The sequence below is a fragment of the Pyrgilauda ruficollis genome, unplaced genomic scaffold (assembly GCF_017590135.1).
Source record: "Pyrgilauda ruficollis isolate IOZ18807 unplaced genomic scaffold, ASM1759013v1 scaffold296, whole genome shotgun sequence".
Classification (NCBI taxonomy): domain Eukaryota; kingdom Metazoa; phylum Chordata; class Aves; order Passeriformes; family Passeridae; genus Pyrgilauda; species Pyrgilauda ruficollis.
In genome coordinates, this window is record NW_024524333.1 from 198294 (window position 1) to 215948 (window position 17655).

The 17655-nt window shown below is 66.2% G+C and overlaps 1 protein-coding gene across 1 annotated transcript in view; it reads left to right on the forward strand.

The window, feature by feature from the left end:
* The window catches only part of BAZ2A (bromodomain adjacent to zinc finger domain 2A), an 18167-nt gene extending 906 nt beyond the window's left edge, over positions 1-17261 (forward strand). Inside the window, exons 2-27 of the mRNA XM_041472678.1 lie at positions 2974-3111; positions 3808-4386; positions 4693-4878; positions 5357-5542; positions 5696-5926; positions 6014-6074; positions 6494-6602; positions 6753-6854; positions 6939-7149; positions 7251-7312; positions 7394-7459; positions 7569-7760; positions 7846-8100; positions 9055-9269; positions 9558-9632; positions 9748-9910; positions 9999-10058; positions 10138-10273; positions 10363-10943; positions 11419-11644; positions 11733-11888; positions 13597-13760; positions 14174-14457; positions 15732-15864; positions 15944-16090; positions 17022-17261. Coding sequence (XP_041328612.1) covers positions 2974-3111; positions 3808-4386; positions 4693-4878; positions 5357-5542; positions 5696-5926; positions 6014-6074; positions 6494-6602; positions 6753-6854; positions 6939-7149; positions 7251-7312; positions 7394-7459; positions 7569-7760; positions 7846-8100; positions 9055-9269; positions 9558-9632; positions 9748-9910; positions 9999-10058; positions 10138-10273; positions 10363-10943; positions 11419-11644; positions 11733-11888; positions 13597-13760; positions 14174-14457; positions 15732-15864; positions 15944-16090; positions 17022-17258 — 4955 coding nt within the window. The 3' untranslated portion in view covers positions 17259-17261. The remainder of the gene's footprint in view (positions 1-2973; positions 3112-3807; positions 4387-4692; positions 4879-5356; positions 5543-5695; positions 5927-6013; positions 6075-6493; positions 6603-6752; positions 6855-6938; positions 7150-7250; positions 7313-7393; positions 7460-7568; positions 7761-7845; positions 8101-9054; positions 9270-9557; positions 9633-9747; positions 9911-9998; positions 10059-10137; positions 10274-10362; positions 10944-11418; positions 11645-11732; positions 11889-13596; positions 13761-14173; positions 14458-15731; positions 15865-15943; positions 16091-17021) is intronic.
* Positions 17262-17655: the final 394 nt, after the last annotated feature.

Sequence of the window (17655 nt, forward strand, 5' to 3'; positions counted from 1 at the left end):
GGGGAAGGACGGGACGGGACGGGGGCGGTCCCGGGACCGCCCGGCGGCGCGAGGCGCTTCCTGCCGCGGCCGCGGGTTGGGCTCCGCGGCCCGGCCCGGTTCCGGAGCGGATCGGAGCGGAGGGGCCCCGGCCCGGCCCGGTGCGGCGGAGGGGCCGCGCCATGCCGAGCCGCCCCCCGCCCCGCGCCGCCTGAGCCGGGCCCGCGCCGCCCGCCGCCTGCCAGGTGCGGGGTCGCGGCGGAGGAGGAGGGGGGGTGCGGGCGGTAACGGGCCGTTAACGGCCCGGGTGAAGGGAGCCAGGGGCTGGGAGGGTCGGTTGCGGCGGTTTGGGCCCGGCTCAGGCGGCGGCGGCACCCCGCTCCCCTTTGCTGACCTCGGTGAGACGCCGTCCTCTCCCCCCGCTTCTCCCTGCGCATCCCGGTTCCGTGGCGTGACCCCCCCTCCTCCTCCGTTACCGGCTCCCGGTGACCCCCCCGCTCCCCTGCCGGTGCAGCGGCCAAGGGCCCAGACCCGCGGGGAGCCCCAGCCCCGTTCCCGGTTCCCGGTGCGGTTCCCCCACAGCCCCGTCCCGGAGCTCGGGGGGAGCCCCCTCCCCTCCGGCACCGCCCGTCCGTGTCCCCCCCGCCACCACCGCACTCTCCGGTACCGGGACCCCTCTGCGGCGGCGGGGGGGCGCGGACACCGAGCCCCCCATCCCCGGAGACCCGGCGGGGGGGCTGCGAGAGCGGGGTGGGGGTGTCCTTGCCGCAGGGACCGGGGGGTCCCCGCCGGGTGCGGGGCCGGGGGGGACCGGTGCCGTGTCCCTCCGTGTGTCCGTCCCCGCAGGAAGTGGCCGGGAAATGGCAGCCGGTTGTTGCGTCTCGTTGTTTTTGAAACGTCCTTTTTAATCAGGTCGCGTCACGCTCCCGGGGCCTCCCGGTGCCACCGGGCCGGGGAGGCCGCAGAACCGGGGAGGCCGAGCTCTCTGCCCGGGGAACGGCACCGGCTCCACGGCACCGACGGCTCCCCCCCAGCCTGGAGCTCTGTCCCCCCAAACTCAGCTCCCGGGGACAGTCCTGGCCCCGGTGTCCCCGCGGGGATCCCAGGGCCCGGCGGTGCCGCTGCCACCGGGTTTGACACCGGGGCGAGCGGCGCTGCCACGTTGGCCGTGCCCGGTGTGACAGGAGCCGGGGTCACCCGCGGGCTCGGTGCCCACCTTGTCACCACCATCACCGCAGTCCCTGCAGTGCCACCGTGCGAGGCTCCTGCCCCTCGCCCTCCTCACCTTGCCTGGCTCCGGTTTCTCGCCGTGGCCCAGTTTCAGCTCCACGCTCGGTGGCTCGGGGCGGGGGGAGCGGGGCCGCAGGAGCCCCGGTGCGGGTGGGAGGTGACAGGTGGCCTCGGGTGGCCGTGGATGGCCACGGATGGCCGGTGTCCACAGCGCACCTGGCGCTGGCTGAGCTCCCAGCGATGCCAAGGGCGGCTCTGGGCCTGGAGCAAGGGTGACATTCCCACTTTGCTGGTTTTTATTTTCTCCCATCCCTTTCCCCACGCTGGCACGTGCCCAGCCCATCCCAGTCCAGCTCCGTCTGCGACCCGCAGCCTCCACCTGCCCGGTGCTTCTGGCACATCCCTCGGCCGCCTCCTCTGACCTCCAGAGCCAGCAGCGCCTTCCTGGCCGGCACATCACACACGGGGTGGGACCGGAAAGGCTTTTCCTTATCCAGCCCCGCTGCTGCTGCTGCTGCTGCTGCCGCTGCCGGTGTCCCCACGCCCGGGGCTTCCAGCCGGGTCAGGGCAGAGGCCGGTTCAGGGCTCAGGGGAGGCGGCTGCGGGTCCATCCCGAGCTGTCCTGGAGCCACGCGCGTGTGGCAGCTGCGTCACCGCCCATACGGGTTTCTCCGGTGGATGAATCACCGGTGGCCCTGGCCAGGCTCGGTGGCCCCCGCGGCCCCTGCCAGGGCACCAGCTGAGGGTGTGATGAAATCCGGGTTTCGACACGGGCTGTGCCGCCAGGCGCTGCTGAAGTGCCGAGTGCGGCGGCCTTGGCCCTTCCGGAGAGGTCGGTGCCGCCTTGGTCGGTGGCAAGCGTGGCACAGCCAGGAGTTGCCGGTGGTGGCAGCTCCGGGGGGTGTCCCTGTGGGTCCCCACCAGCACTGGGGCTCCCTCCTCATCTGCTGGGCTTGGAGGGCATCAGTTTCCTCCATGCCCTGTCCTGGGATGGACCCACTGGGATCCCTCCTTGTGGCCTTGGGTTTGAGGGAGCATTTGGGGGTCCTGGGGGATGAAGGTCACCAGGATCCCTCCTTGTAGCCTCAGGTTTGGGGGTCCTGGGGGATGAAGGTCACCAGGATCCCTCCTTGTGGCCTCGGGTTTGGGGGTCCTGGGGGATGAAGGTCACCAGGATCCCTCCTTGTGGCCTCGGGTTTGGGGGTCCTGGGGGATGAAGGTCACCAGGCTCCTGCCCGAGCCAGCTCTGGGGCTTCAGCTCCTGCTTGCTCCCAACACAGCCCAGCCTCAAACCCTGGAGCTGTGCCTGGGGAATGGGGCGTGGGGTCCCCTCCACCCTGGGGGGCATGGCAGGGACACTGTCACCACAGGGTCACTCCTGTGCCAGGAGCGTTGGGTTGTGCTGGCTCCTCATGGGGTCACAGAGCTGCTTTGGGGGGTCTACATGGTCCTTGGCTGGGAGGCCAGGACCAGCCACGGATGGTGGCACACGGTGATGTCACACCTTGGTGATGGCCGTCCCTGGGGACGCCGGTGACAGGCTGTGCTCAAGCAGGTGCCAGCTCATCCAGCTGGGCCTGGGCCAGAGCGCAGCACAGGTGGCATCTCAGTCCTGGGGGGCTTCAGTGTCACTCGTCACCCTCCCCAGCCCTCGAGCCCCAGGCTGGGGACTGCTGTGGGAGGGTCAGTGGTGGGTGGGTCACCACACTGGCAGCCCCAGTCCACACCAGTGACTGACCCCAGTGCATCTTCTCCCCCGTGCAGAAATGGAAACAAACAACCATTTTAACTTCACTGGCCTTTCCTCTGCACCCGCTGCCTCAGGACCGAAACCCACGCCTGCCTCAGGGGACTCCCCCTTCTCCCACAGCTCCCCGCTCAGCTTCCCCCAGCAAGGGAAAAGTAAGTGACCCCACGGGGACAGGGATGGCCCTGGGGCCAGAGGGGACACAGGGATGGAGGGGCTGCAGGGATGGGGTGGCTGTGGGGACAAAGGGGTCACAGGGATGGGGTGGCTGTGGGGACAAAGGGGACACAGGGCTGCAGGGATGGGATGGCTGTGGGGCCAGAGGAGACACAGGGATGGGATGACTACAGGGATGGGGTGGCTGTGGGGACAAAGAGGACACAGGGATGGGGTGGCTGTGGGGCTGAAGGGGACACAGGGATGGCAGGGCTGCAGACACAGAGGGATGGAGGGTCCGTGGCCGGCGGCAGCTCGAGCGCGCGGGGCCAGGGCCGGGGTCTGTGCGTCCCTGCCGCCGCCTTGGCCTAGAAAAGCGGCGGCACCGGGGCCGTGCGTGGATTTGGCCGGTCAGCTGACCCGGCACAGCCCTGCCAAGCGCTCGGCTAATCCCCCGCGTCCTGCGGCGCTCGGCCCTGTGCCGGCAGAGCCGTGGCAGAGCCGGTTTGGCAAACGGGGACTGTACAACTCCCCCCCTCCCACGTCCCTCCCTGCTTCTCTCCAGGCACGGGGAGGGGTGGGGGGCACAAGCAGCGCTTTGGCAGCTGCCCCGCCTGGTCATTGATCCATCCTCAAACCCACTGGAGAGACCCCGCGGCGCTGACCTCGCCGTGCCTCTGCTCCCTCCCTCGCAGGTCTGAACGGGGGCATGAATGTCAATGGCTTCTCTACTGTATCACACCCCGGTACTTCAGGGACCTTCTCGCCCGGCTCCGCGCCCGCCGGGGCCCAGCCCCTCCGCTCCTACGACTGCCTGTGGGACTACTCGCCCTACACGCCCGCCGGCGGCCTCAAGGACGGGGGTCCGCCCGCCCTCGGACAGTTCCCCCTCAACGGCGTGGCCGGGGGGTCCCGGCCGGCCTCGCCGGGGCACGGCACCAACCTGCGGGCGGCCGGGCAGGAGTTTTGGGCCAACGGCACGGCCGGGCCCATGGGGCTGAGCTTCGACTCGCAGGAGCTCTACGACTCCTTGCACGAGCAGAGTTTTGAGTTGATGCAGAACGGGCCTGACGGCTTTTACGCGGCGGGGCAGTCGTCGCCCATACTGAGCTCGGACACGCAGCCCTTCCCGATGGCTCCCGACGAGCCAGAGCCCGGCCAGGGAGACGCTGAGGGCGCAGCCAAAGAGATGCCCACCAGCAGCAGCACCAGCACCATCGCGGAGAACGGGGGTGGGCTGGTGGGCAGCCAGGAGCTGGAGGAGGCACAGCCAGGTAGGAGCCCGGGCGGGCTGGCACAGCTCTGGGACGCGGCGCCGGGGCCATGGCAGGTGGCTGCTGGATCCTGGTCCAGTTGGGCATCGCGTTCCTTGGGGAATCCCAGCTGCTCTGACCCACCTGCCCAGTGTCCTGGACGGGGTTTGGTTGGTCACAGCTTGGAGGAGGCGTTGGGATTGTGTAAAAGCAGGCTGGGTGTCACCACCCGGTGCCATGGAGGGCTGGGTGTCCCAGCAGCAGGGATCCCCCTGCTCTGTCACCATCACGTCTCAGGGTCTGTTTTCGCTCCATTGTTCCCTTCAGACCTGAAGATCTGCAGCTACAACGGGGCCGCGGCCGCTGGCACGGGGTCGCTGGGGCCGGAGGGGCCCGTGCTGGCACCCAGGGCCAGCGGGTGCCTGGGGGACGCGTCGCCCATCGCCCCGCGCCTGGAGGACCCCCACATCCTCAGCGAGCACCCCCTGGAGCCCTTCGAGTCCCTGGCCAGAGGTAGGGGGATGTCGGGGGGGTGCTGTCGGGGCAGGGCCGGGGGGGCACAGCCATTCCCTGCCCGGGAAGCGCTGCCAGCCCTTCTCCATGCCGGTGCCGGTGTGGAGATGCGGCGGCGGATGGAGGCGGCGGCGGCCGTGGCGTTCTCCCGGGGCAGGGGCGGGCCCGCGTCCCCGGCGTGCTGCCGGCCCTTCCCTGCCTTCCTTCCCGTCCTTCCCGGCTCCGTGACGAGGCTGTTACTCAGCGCCTGAACTTCCGCGCTGCTGAGCATCGCCACGGCCATTTTGGGCTCCTCCGCTTCCCAGAGGAGGAGGCGGGGCTGGGTGGGGGGAGGAGAGGGGGGGGACCCAAACCCCTTTTAACCCTTCTGTTGCCGGAGCCTTTTTGACCACTCCACACTCACATCCCCCCCCCATTCCCCGTGAGCGGAGATGTGGGTCCGTGTGCCCCCAGCCCTGGTGCTCACCCCCTTCCCCAGACCCCGGCACCGGCGACTTGTACGCCATGGACGACTCGCAGCTGGTGAGCGACAAGTCCACCTTGGAGGAGCCCCCCGACCTGGCCGCCAGCCCCCCACTCCACGCCGGCCCCTTCAGCCTGCTGCCCGCCAGCCCCTCGCCCGCCCCGCTGCTCCATGGCCCCGCTTCGCCGCCCGCCCTGCCCGGTACGTGCTGTGCCCACAGCGGGGAGGTCACCCCACGAGGGATGCACCGTGTGCCCCACGGGGGTGGCACCAGCGAGGCCCCCGGGCAGCGCAGGGAGGGGACGCGCAGCCCCGGTGACGTGTCCGGTGACGTCCCTGACCTTGGCTCCTCAGGCGACAACGCCGAGCTGAAGAGCGGCGACCACGCGGGGCTGCGGGACTCGGGGTCCCTGGAGCTCGACCCTCCGCTGGAGCCGGAGTCCTCACATCCGTCTGCAGAGGAGGAGGAGGAGGAGGAAGAAGAAGAGGAGGAGGAGGAGGCTGCCGACAGCTGCCCGGAGACTTCGGCCGCGCCAGGAGAGGGAGAGAGCGAGGAGCCCACCCTGCTGAGTGCCTCGGGGGCAGGTGTGGCCGCCACTTCACCTCCCCACCCCCGGGCTGACCCCCCCCCGGTGTCCCCCGGCCGCCAGCCCATGTGTCCCCTCCCCGCAGGTGATGTCCCTCGGCGGCGCATCGCCACTCAGGAGGAGGTGCGCTTCCCGCTGCAGCACGGGTACGTGGGATGTGCCCCGAGCCTGTTCCTGTCCCCCTCCGGCTGTCCTGCCCCCCACCCTGTTCCCTTTCCACCCTCCTGTTCCTGTTCCCGTCCCTCTCCGGCCATCCTGCCCCACAGCTCTGCTCCCCTCCCCGTCCTGCCTCAAAAACTCCCGTCCCCTTCCCACCATCCCGCTCCTGAAACTGTCCCCGTCGTGTCCCTCGTGTCCCCACCCCCTTCCCATCCTGCCCCTCTCTCCATCCCCTTCCCATCCTGTCCCCATTCCCAACCCCTCCCACTGCTCTGTCCCCGACGCCGTCCCCTCCTCATCTTGTCCCTGGTGCTGTCCCCTGAAGCGGTCCTGCCCCCATCCCCATCCCCATCCCGCCCCCTCCCCATGCTGCCCCACGGCCCCGGGCTGACTCTGCCGTGCCCAGGTGGAGGCGGGAGGTTCGGATCAAGAAGGGGAACCATCGCTGGCAGGGTGAGACCTGGTACTACGGCCCCTGCGGCAAGAGGATGAAGCAATTCCCGGAGGTCATCAAGGTAGCACCCCTGGGGACAATCGGGGGGGTTTTCTGGTCCACCACAGTCACCCCCAAAGCCCGGGACTGCAGCTGATGGAGGCTGTGGTGAGCTTGGAACGCTGAGCTTCCTCACAGCCTTCCTCCTCCTCCTCCTCCTCCCTGTCCCCAGTACCTGAGCAGGAACATGGTGCAGGATGTGCGGCGCGAGCACTTCAGCTTCAGCCCCCGCATGCCCGTGGGAGACTTCTACGAGGAGCGGGACACGCCAGAGGTGGGTCTGGGGGCGGCTGAGCCCCCCTGTCCCCTCCCAAGCCCTCGCTGTGCCCACGGGTGACCCCCAACTCGTGCCCCACAGGGCGTGCAGTGGGTGAAGCTGAGCCCCGAGGAGATCCCCGGGCGCATCCAGGCCATCACGGGCAAGCGCGGCCGGCCCCGCAACGCCGAGAAAGCCAAAGCCAAGGAGCCCCCAGCCAGCAAACGGGGCAGGGGCCGCCCGCCCAAGGTCAGGATGGTGGACTTGCTGAGTAAAACGGATGCACGGCTGCTGAAGAGGCTGGAAGCACAAGGTACCCCCCTTCCCAGCCCCGGTGTGGGGGGCCAGGGGAGCCCCTCGCAGCCTGGCCCCGGCGGGATCCCCGATTCACATCTGCTCTGTGCCCCCCTCCAGAGGTGCTCAGCGAGGAGGACAAGTTGAAAATGAGCAAGATCAAGAAGAAAATGAGGCGGAAGGTGCGGGCATGGGGGCTGCTCGGGTTTGGGGGGGTTTTCCTGGTGGAGGGGGTCCCTGAGCAGGTCTTGTCCTCCCCTCAGGCCAAGAACAAGCAGAAGCAGGAGGCCAAAGCTCCCAGGGCCAAGGAGGCCAAGAAGAAATCCAAGGTGAGTCCGTGGGCATGAGTAGGCCGGGGAGAGGAAAGAGATGAAAAAGAGAAATGGATTTTTCCCGTTACCTTTTTTTTTTCCCCCACACATCCGGGCTCTGACTCAGGCCAAGGAGAAGAAGGGGAAGCCAGAGAAGGGCAAGGACAAGGCCCGGCCCAAGGAGAAGAAGGCCAAGGGGGCTCGGAAGGCGGACAAGGGGCTGCTGGCCCAGCGGCGCCTGGAGGAGCGGCAGCGGCAGCAGCTCATCCTGGAGGAGATGAAGAAGCCCACAGAGGACATGTGCCTGGGGGACCACCAGGTGGGCTGTGCTGGGGGGCTCAGAAAAGTCACTCTGGGGAGCCACCAGCTTGTCCTGACCCCTCTTTCCTCTCCCTGATCCACAGCCCCTTCCAGCCTTCTCCCGCATCCCGGGGCTCGTCCTGCCCAGCCGCGCCTTCTCCGACTGCCTGACGGTGGTGGAGTTCCTGCAGAGCTACGGGAAGGTGCTGGGGCTGGAGCCAGCACGGGACGTGCCCACGCTGGGGGCACTGCAGGAGGGGCTGCTGGGGGTGGCCCCCGGCGCGGGGCAGCTGCAGGACCTGCTGGTGAGGCTGCTGCAGGCGGCGCTCTGCGACCCCGGGCTGCCACCCTACTGCCAGGTGAGACCCCCTTCCCTGCCAGGTGAGACCCCCCTGTTAGGTGAGACCCCTTCCCCAACAGGTGAGACCCCCCGTTAGGGGAAACCCCCTTTTCTGCCAGGTGAGACCCCCCTGTTAGGTGAGACCCCTTCCCTGCCAGGTGAGACCCCTTTGTTAGGTGAGACCCCTTCCCCACCAGGTGAGACCCCCCTGTTAGGTGAGACCCCCTTCCCCACCAGGTGAGACCCCCCTGTTAGGTGAGATCTCCCTCTACCAGGTCAGACAATTCCTTCCCTTTCACTCCTTTCTCCTCTTCCCTTATTTTTTCCCCCTTATTTTTTCCCTTCCTCATTCCTTTCTTCCTCTTCTTTTCCCTTTCTTTTCCCCCTTTCCATTTTACCCATCCATTTGCTTCCCTCCTCTTTCTTCCCCCCACTTTCCTTTTCCATTTTACCCATCCATTTGCTTCCCTTCTCTTTCTCTTTCTTCCCCTCACTTTCCTTTTCCTTTTCCCCCTCTTTCCTTCTCCCTTTTCTTTTTTCCATCCTTTTTCCACCTCCACCTTTCTTTTCCCCTCTCTTCCCCCCACCTTTCCTTTCACCCCTTTGTTCCTTCTTTTCCTTCCCTTTTTTCCCCACCACCTTTTATTTTTACTTCTGCTTTCACTTTCTTTCCTTCCTTCCCCTTTCCTTTCCCTCTCTTTCTCCCCTTTTCACCACCTTCTCCCCTTTTTCTCCTCCCCTGGCTGGGGCTGTCAGTGCCTGCAAAACTCAGGACAGGAAGTCCTAAATTTGGAATGTGCCTTCCTCCCTTGTGCCCAGCCCCATCCTCACCCCCAGCATCTTTTGGAGCGTCCCCCTGTCTGTCTTCGTGCCGGGAGCACCCAGAACCACCTCTGAGCAGGACCCCCCTCCTGCCAAACCCCCGTGGGGACAAACAGGGGACTCCCCAAACCTCTCCCTCTGCTCTGCCCAGTCCCTGAAGATCCTGGGGGAGAAAGTGTCGGAGATCAGCCTGAACCGCGACACGGTGTCCGAGGTGCTGCGCTGCTTCCTGACGGCGCACGGGGCGGGCGCGGAGCTGTGCGAGGGGCTGCGCACCAAACCCTTCCAGGCGCTGCCCCCGGAGCGCAAAGCCTCCATCCTGGTCTTCCTCATCAACGAGCTCAACAGCAGCGCCCTCATCATCAGGTGGGGCTGGCTGTGGGGGCATGAAAATCCTCTGATTGGGGATGCTGCTCTGCCCTGCAGCTGCGTGCTGCAGCCATCCCCATCCCCCCATCCCCATCTCCCCATCCCCATCTCCCCATCCCCATCTCCCCATTCCCCCATCCCCATCTCCCCATCTCCCCATCCCCATCTCCCCATCTCCCCGTCCCCATCTCCCCATCCCCATCATTCCCCTATCCCCATCCCCCCATCCCCATCTCCCCATCCCCATCATCTCCCCATCCCCACCCCGTGTCTCTTGTTCTGCAGTGAGATTGACAAGACCCTGGAGAGCATGTCCAACTACAGGAAGAGCAAGTGGATCATCGAGGGCAGGCTGCGCAGGTTGGTGGGGAAGGGGCTTCGCTTGCAGCCTCAGCACCATCCCCTCCAGGCGGCTCAGGGGGTGTGGGGTGAGCAGGGGGACAGGTAGCCAACACCTCCAGCTGTGTCCTGGCAGGCTGAAGGTCGCCCTGGCCAAGAAGACGGGCCGTCCTGAGTCGGAGATCACGGGGCTGGAGGACGGGCGGCGCCGGCGCAGCTCCCGCCTGACCGAGGACGTGGGGCTGGAGATGGAGGAGGAGGAGGAGACCCGGGGGCGAAGATCCCGCCGGGAGGAGGAGGTGGGGTGCTCCGGGCTCTGTTGTGGGGACAGAAGTGAAGGTGCCACCTCGGGGGGTCTCTTCCCTGACTGATCCATCCCTTCCCCAGGTTGACACGTCTGCATCCAGCGTCCCGGAGCTGGAGCGGCAGATCGAGAAGCTGGCCAAGGTGAGCTGGTGCTGCAGGGATGGAGTTCAGCCCTGCTGGGGGGCTGCAGCCCCCTCACCGCCCCCCACTCTCCCCACAGAGGCAGATGTTCTTCCGCAAGAAGCTGCTCCATTCCTCCCAGACCCTGCGTGCAGCATCCCTGGGCCAGGACCGGTTCCGGCGGCGCTACTGGGTCCTGCCCCACCTTGGTGGCATCTTCGTGGAGGGCGCGGAGGGTGAGCGGGGAAGGGGCTTTTTTTGGGGGGGGTTGTCACGCCTAGGAGAGGATCCAGCATCTCACCTGCTCGTCCTCCTGCTGTCCCAGCAGCTGAGCCGGTGGCTCAGGAGCCCCCGGAGGAGAAGGTGTCCCTGCACGTGTCCCCGGTGAAGGAGGAGCCGGCCGCCGTGCCCGTTGCCAGCCGGACGAGCTGCCCGGCCTCGGCCTCGCGCACCCGCGGGCGGCCCCGGAAAAGCAAAGAGGAGCTGGCACAGCACTGCGAGCCCTGCCCCGTGCCCATCAACGGGGTCCTGGAGGAGCCAGAGCCCCTGGGGCAGAGCCAGCACGACCTCAGCCAGTCGGCCTTCCTGTCCTGGCTGAGCCAGACCCAGTCGTCCCTGCTCAAGGACTCGGTTCTCACCCCGGCCAGCAGCCCTGGCAAAGGGGACACGGGGCTCCCACCTCCTGAGGCCCCCTCGGATCCCATGGAGGAGGAAGAGGAGGAGGAGGAGGAGGAGAGAGCCCCGGAGGCCGTGGCAAAGCGAGGGCCCTGGTTCAACCTGCTGCCCCGCACGCCCTGCGACGACCGAGCCCCCCTCGCTACCTCCTCAGCTGAGCCCTCGCCACGAGCCCCCGCAGCCCCCCGCAGCCAGGGCCGGGGGGAGCCCCCCAAGGGCTCGGCACGGCAGGTACGGGGTGGGGGGGGCTGCACCCAGCACTTGCACCCTGACCCGAGGGGTTGTGTGGGGAGGGGGATTCTCCCTGGGTGGCTGCAGGGAGGGGGGTGGGACCCTCTGCGTGACCCAGGCAGGGGTGGTGGCACAGGGGGCTCAGACCTGCTGCCCTTGGCAGGCTGGTGAGAAGGGAAACAGCTCCAGGGGTGGGGAGGCTGCAGGACTGGGAGCTGTGGGGTTGGGGGACTGCAGTGTTGGGGGGCTGAAGAATTTGGGTTTGTGGGATTGAGGGGCTGCAGGACTGGGGGCTGTGGGGTTGGGGGGCTGAAGAATTGGGATTTGTGGGATTGAGGGGCTGCAGGATTGGGGTGGGGGGCTCAGGATTCAGGGGCTGAGGATGCAGGTGTGATAACCTTTGTGGATCCTTTCCAAGGCAGAATCTTTTATAATTTTTTGTCTGTCCTGTCTGACATTCCCCCTGTCCCTCCAGCTGAACGGCCTCCCCGCCGACGACCCCACGGCTCCCCTGCTCGCCTCCACGCCGGTGCACGCCGGCCCCAGGGCCCACGGCGCCTGCCCCCGCAGCCAGGGCAGCCTGGAAAAGCTCCAGGACGTGCCAGGACAACCCAAACGCCGAGGGAGACCCCCCACCAAATTCTTCAAGCAGATGGAGCAGAAATACCTGACGCAGCTGACGGAGCAGCCGGTGCCCAGCGGTGAGAGCCGGGACCCCCCGCCCGGGACCCCCGTGGTGGCAGTGCCGGTGCCCTGGCACGGTGCTGAGCCGTGGCACTGGCCTTGCAGAGATGCAGAGCGGGTGGTGGTGGCTGAGGGACCCCGAGGAGCTGGAGGCAGTGGCACGGGCGCTGCACCCGCGTGGCATCCGGGAGAAAGCGCTGCACAAGCACCTCACCAAGCACAAGGAGTTCCTGCGCGAGGTTTGCCTCAGGACCACCACCGGTGAGCCCCCCCCAGAGCCCACCCCCTGCCCCCAGACCCCCAGATGGGTGGAGAGCTCTTGCCTGTCCCCCTGTGAGCCCCCAAATTTTATCTTCTGCCCAAATCCCTAAGGCAGGGGGCTGCTCCCTGTTCCCTCCCTGAGCCCACCCTTTATCCCTCCACTCCTCACTTTCCACCCCGGCCCTGGGGCAGGGGGCTGCTCCCTGTTGCCCCCCAAGCCCATCCTCTGCTCTCTAGGTGGGGGGGCTACTGCTCATGTGCCCACCCGAGCCCACCCTTTGCCACCAGACCCCACATTCCACTCACACCACCATGGTGGGGGGTTTGTTGCCTGTCCCCCACCCTGTGCCCCTCCAGACCCCCAGCTTCTCCTTGCACCTCCAGGTTAGGGAGCTGCTCCCCATCCCCACTCTGTGACCTCCTCTTTTTCCCCCTCCAGATCCTTGTGTTCTGGGATGGGGCTCTGCCGCCTGACCCCCCCCTTTGTGACCCCCTTTTCTCCTCTCCAGACCCCATCTTGCCCATGTGCCCCAGAATGTGGCTCTGCTGTCTGACCCCCATCCCTGATCCCCCTTTTCTCTTCTCCAGACCCCACAGTGTCTGGGATGTGGCTCTGCTGCCTGTCCCCCTTCCTGACCCCCTTTTTCTGCTCTCCAGACCCCGTTGTCTGCCAGGATGGGGCTCTGCTGCCTGTCCCCGCTTTGTGACCCCCTTTTCTGCTCTCCAGACCCCATCATGTCCCAAGATGGGGCTCTGCTGCCTGACCCTCATCCCTGACCCCCTTTTCTCCTCTGCAGACCCCACAGTGTCTGGGATGTGGCTCTGCTGCCTGACCCCCTTTGTGACCCCCTTTTCTTCTCTCCAGACCCCACAGTGTCTGGGATGTGGCTCTGCTCCCTGTTCCCCCTTTGTGACCCCCTTTTCTCCTCTGCAGACCCCACAGTGTCTGGGATGGGGCTCTGCTGCCTGACCCCCCTTTCTCCTCTGCAGACCCCATCTTCCACGCGCGCCCGGACTCGGCGGCTGCCGCGGTGTCTCAGGAAGCGCTGGCTCAGTGGTCAGTGCCAGACAGAGCCTACGAGACCGACCTGGGCGTCCTGCAGTGGGTGGAGGAGCTGGAGCACGAGCCCACCCTTTGCCACCAGACCCCACATTCCACTCACACCACCATGGTGGGGGGTTTGTTGCCTGTCCCCCACCCTGTGCCCCTCCAGACCCCCAGCTTCTCCTTGCACCTCCAGGTTAGGGAGCTCCCCATCCCCACTCTGTGACCTCCCCTTTTTCCCCCTCCAGATCCTTGTGTTCTGGGATGGGGCTCTGCCGCCTGACCCCCCCCTTTGTGACCCCCTTTTCTCCTCTCCAGACCCCATCTTGCCCATGTGCCCCAGAATGTGGCTCTGCTGTCTGACCCCCATCCCTGATCCCCCTTTTCTCTTCTCCAGACCCCATAGTGTCTGGGATGTGGCTCTGCTGCCTGTCCCCCTTCCTGACCCCCTTTTTCTCCTCTCCAGACCCCATTGTCTGCCAGGATGGGGCTCTGCTGCCTGTCCCCGCTTTGTGACCCCCTTTTCTGCTCTCCAGACCCCATCATGTCCCAAGATGGGGCTCTGCTGCCTGACCCTCATCCCTGACCCCCTTTTCTCCTCTGCAGACCCCACAGTGTCTGGGATGTGGCTCTGCTGCCTGACCCCCCTTTTCTCCTCTGCAGACCCCATCTTCCACGCGCGCCCGGACTCGGCGGCTGCCGCGGTGTCTCAGGAAGCGCTGGCTCAGTGGTCAGTGCCAGACAGAGCCTACGAGACCGACCTGGGCGTCCTGCAGTGGGTGGAGGAGCTGGAGCAGCGCGTCCTCATGGCCGACCTGCAGATCCGGGTGGGTACCGGGCAGGGTGACCGCACTGCCGAGCCACCGAGTGACCAGCACTGACCGCCAGCACTGACCGCAAATGCTGACCAGCAACACTGACCGCCAACACTGACCGCCAACACTGACCGCAAACGCTGACCAGCAACACTGACCTCCAACACTGACCTCCAACACTGACCGCCAACACCGACCTCCAACACTGACCTCCAACACTGACTGCCAGCACTGACCTCTAACACTGACCTCCAACGCTGACCGCCAACGCTGACCTCCAACACTGACCTCCAACACTGAGCACCAACACTGACCTCCAACGCTGACCTCCAACACTGACCTCCAACACTGACCACCCACACTGACCACCATCACTGACCTCCAACGCTGACCGCCAACGCTGACCGCCTCGCTGTCCTCCGCAGGGCTGGACGTGTCCCAGCCCGGACTCGACGCGGGACGACCTGAGGTACTGCGAGCACAAGGTGGAGCCCCTGGAGGACATCACGGTGCGCGGCAGGCACCGGGAGCTGCCGCCGCGCCGGGAGCTCACCAACCCCCTGGACCTGGCCGTGCTGCGGCTGGCGGCGCTGGAGCAGAACCTGGAGCGCCGCTACCTGAAGGAGCCGCTGTGGCCGCTGCACGAGGTGGTGGTGGAGAAAGCCGTGCTGAGCGGCCCCGAGGAGCTGAGCCTGGGCCCCACCGAGATGTGAGCAGCTCACACAGCCCCCCCCGAGTCCTCCCCTGGGTTGGGAAGGGGTCGTTCCCACCCCCCACCCCGGGAATGTGGGGGGGGGGCGTCAGTAGGGTTTGTTCTGGGGGTGGGGGTCTCCCAGGGATGGGATTCCTTCTTGGGGATGAGGGTCCCTTGTGTGTCACTGGTGTTTTTCCTGGGATAAGGAACTTTCCTAGGAATGTGGGAGATCCTCACGTGTCCTTGGGGTCTCTCTTGAAGATGAGAGTCTTTTCTGGGGATCAGGACCCATCCTGGGAATGTGGGGGGCCAGCAGGGTCTGTTCTAGGGGTGGGGGTCTCCCGGGGATGGGATTCCTTCTTGGGGATGAGGGTCCCTTGTGTGTCACTGGTGTTTTTCCTGGGATAAGGAACTTTCCTAGGAATGTGGGAGATCCTCACGTGTCCTTGGGGTCTCTCTTGGAGATGAGAATGTTTTTTCTAGGGGTCCCTCACAGGAATGAGGGGCCATCAGGGTTCCTCTTGGGGATCAGAGTCTCTTGTGGGGATCAGGACCCATCCTGAGAATGTGGGGGGCCAGCAGGGTCTGTTCTGGGGGTGGGGGTCTCCCAGGGATGGGATTCCTTCTTGAGGATGAAGGTCCCTTGTGTGTCACCACTGTTCTTCCTGGGATAGAGATCCTTCTATCCCAGGAAGGATAGAAGGGGGAAGGGGACCCTCACATGTCCTTGGGGGCTTTCTTGGAGATGAGAATCTTTTCTAGGGGTCCCTCACAGGAATGAGGGGCCATCAGGGTTCCTGTTGGGGGTGAGAGTCTCTTTTGGGAATCAGGACCCATCCTGGAATGTGGGGAGCCAGCAGGGTCTGTCCTGGTGGTGGGGGTCTCTCAAGAGTCCATCGTGGTCCCTCTTGGGGATGAAGGACTTTGTAGGGATCCCTCCCAGGGGTATGGGGCTCCCTCAGAGGACATTGGGGTCTCTCTGAGGGATGGGGTCTCCCCTGGGGATGGGGTCTCTGAGGGATGGGGTCTCTGAGGGATGGGGTCTCTCAGAGGAATGGGGATCTCCCCTGGGGATGGGGGCTCTCAGAGGGATGGGGTCTCCCCTGGGGATGGGGTCTCCCCTGGGGACTCATGGGGGTCATCGGGGTCCTGCTCGGGGCTGAACAGCGACGAAGACTCCTCCTTCTGCGCTCCCTTTTGGGGTGTGGAGGGGTTCCCCGTGACCCAGCCGGGATCCTGGGCCAGGGCAGGACCCCCGTGCCGGGCTGAGCCCCCCGCTGTCCCCGCAGCTCCTACGAGATCACGCCGCGGGTGCGGACGTGGCGGCAGACGCTGGAGCGCTGCCGCAGCGCGGCCCAGGTGTCCCTGTGCATCTTCCAGCTGGAGAAATCCATCGCCTGGGAGAAATCCGTCAACAGAGTGGTGAGAGCCTGCTCTGGGTGGGAGGGGGGGGGACAAAGCGGGGGTCCAAAGCAGCTCTGAGCCCCCCGTGTCCCCCCAGACGTGCCTGGTTTGCCGGAGAGGGGACGACGACGAGCACCTGCTGCTGTGCGACGGCTGCGACCGCGGCTGCCACCTCTACTGCCACCGGCCCCGCATGAGCGAGGTGCCCGAGGGTGACTGGTTCTGCTCCGTCTGCGTGGCCAGGGTACGTTGGGGGGTAGCCCTCACACCCCACCAGGGTGGTCCAGGAGGGATCCCAGAGCCTGCTGAGCTGCCCTCACCCCTGGAGAGGTCCTGGTGATGGGAGAAGCTCTGATTGCCAAGAGGGATCCTGGTGGCCCCCATGGGACCCCATCTCCAGGGGGGAGCCCCATTCTTGGGAGAGACCCTGATGGTCTCTGAGGGACCCCCAGCCCCTGGAAGGGGCGTCCCCTTGTCCCCTTTCCTGAAAAAGACCCAGGAGGGACCCCCATATCTCTGGGAGAGATCAGCAGGAGGGATCCCCATCCCAGCACTGGTGACCCCAGAGGGACTCCCACCCTTCTGGGGTGAGGATTTGGTCCCCAGGAGAGACCCTGATGGTCTCTGAGAGACTCCCATCCCCAGGGGAGAGCCCCATTCATGGGAGGGACCCTGATGGTCTCTGAGGGACCCCCATGCCCCTGGGAGGTAAGACTCTTACCTCCAGGAGGGACCCTCATATCTCTGGGAGAGATCAGCAGGAGGGGTCCCCAGGACAGACCCTGATGGTCTCTTAGGGACCCCCATGCCCCTGGGAGGGGGGGGTCCCCTTTCCTAGAAAAGACTCTTACCTCCAGGAGGGACCCTCATATCTCTGGGAGAGACCCCCATTTGAGCAGGAGGGACCCCCATCCCAGCACTGGTGACCCCACAGGGACTCCCACCCCTCTGGGGTCCCCAGGAGAGACCCTGATGGTCTCTGGGAGACCCCCACCCCTAGAGGAGACCCTGGTGGCCCTTCCATTGCTGTCCTGCCTCCCAGGAGAATCTCTCATCCCCAGGAGACCCCGATGGCCTCTGAGGGACCCCTGGGGGTCACCTCGGTGCTCAGGGAATGTGGAAACAAGCAGAGGGTCTAGGGGGGCCAGAAGGTGACCCCCATTTTCCCCCCACAGGCAGGACAGTACCGAGACCCCATGTCTTCTCCCCGGCGAGGCAAGAAACGGAAACGGGGCCGCGGGCTGGGGGCCAGCCCCGGCGAGGAGGAGCCGAGCCCGCGGCGCCGCCCGGCCCCGCGGCGCCGGGAGGGGCTGCCCGCGTCCCCCCGGTGCCCCGGGGCAGCTCTGAGCCCTCCCCGCCGCAGGAGCTCAGCCCTGCGGGGCCAACCCGGCGACCTGACCTTCTGCGAGTGAGTGCGGGAGTGGGGGGCGTGGGGAGGGGGCTGCGGGTGTTCCCCTCCCAAATTTCCCTCATGGGGACAGGAATGGGGATTTTTAGGCGGGTTGATGGGGTCTCTCCCAGGGATAGGGGTCCCTCCCAAGGATGGGGGGATCAGTTCCCCTCTCAAATTTCCCTCATGGAAATTTGGGGTTCCTTAGGGATTGATGGGGTCTCTCCCAGGGATGGGGGGATCAGTTCCCCTCCCAGATTTCCCTCGTGGTGACAGGAATGGGGATTTTTAGGGGGGTTGATGGTGTCCCTCCCAGGGATGGGGGTCTCTTCTGGGGATGGGGGGATTAGTTCCCCTCCCAAATTTCCCTCATGGGGACAGGAATGGGGTTCCTTAGGGGGGTTGATGGGGTCCCTCCC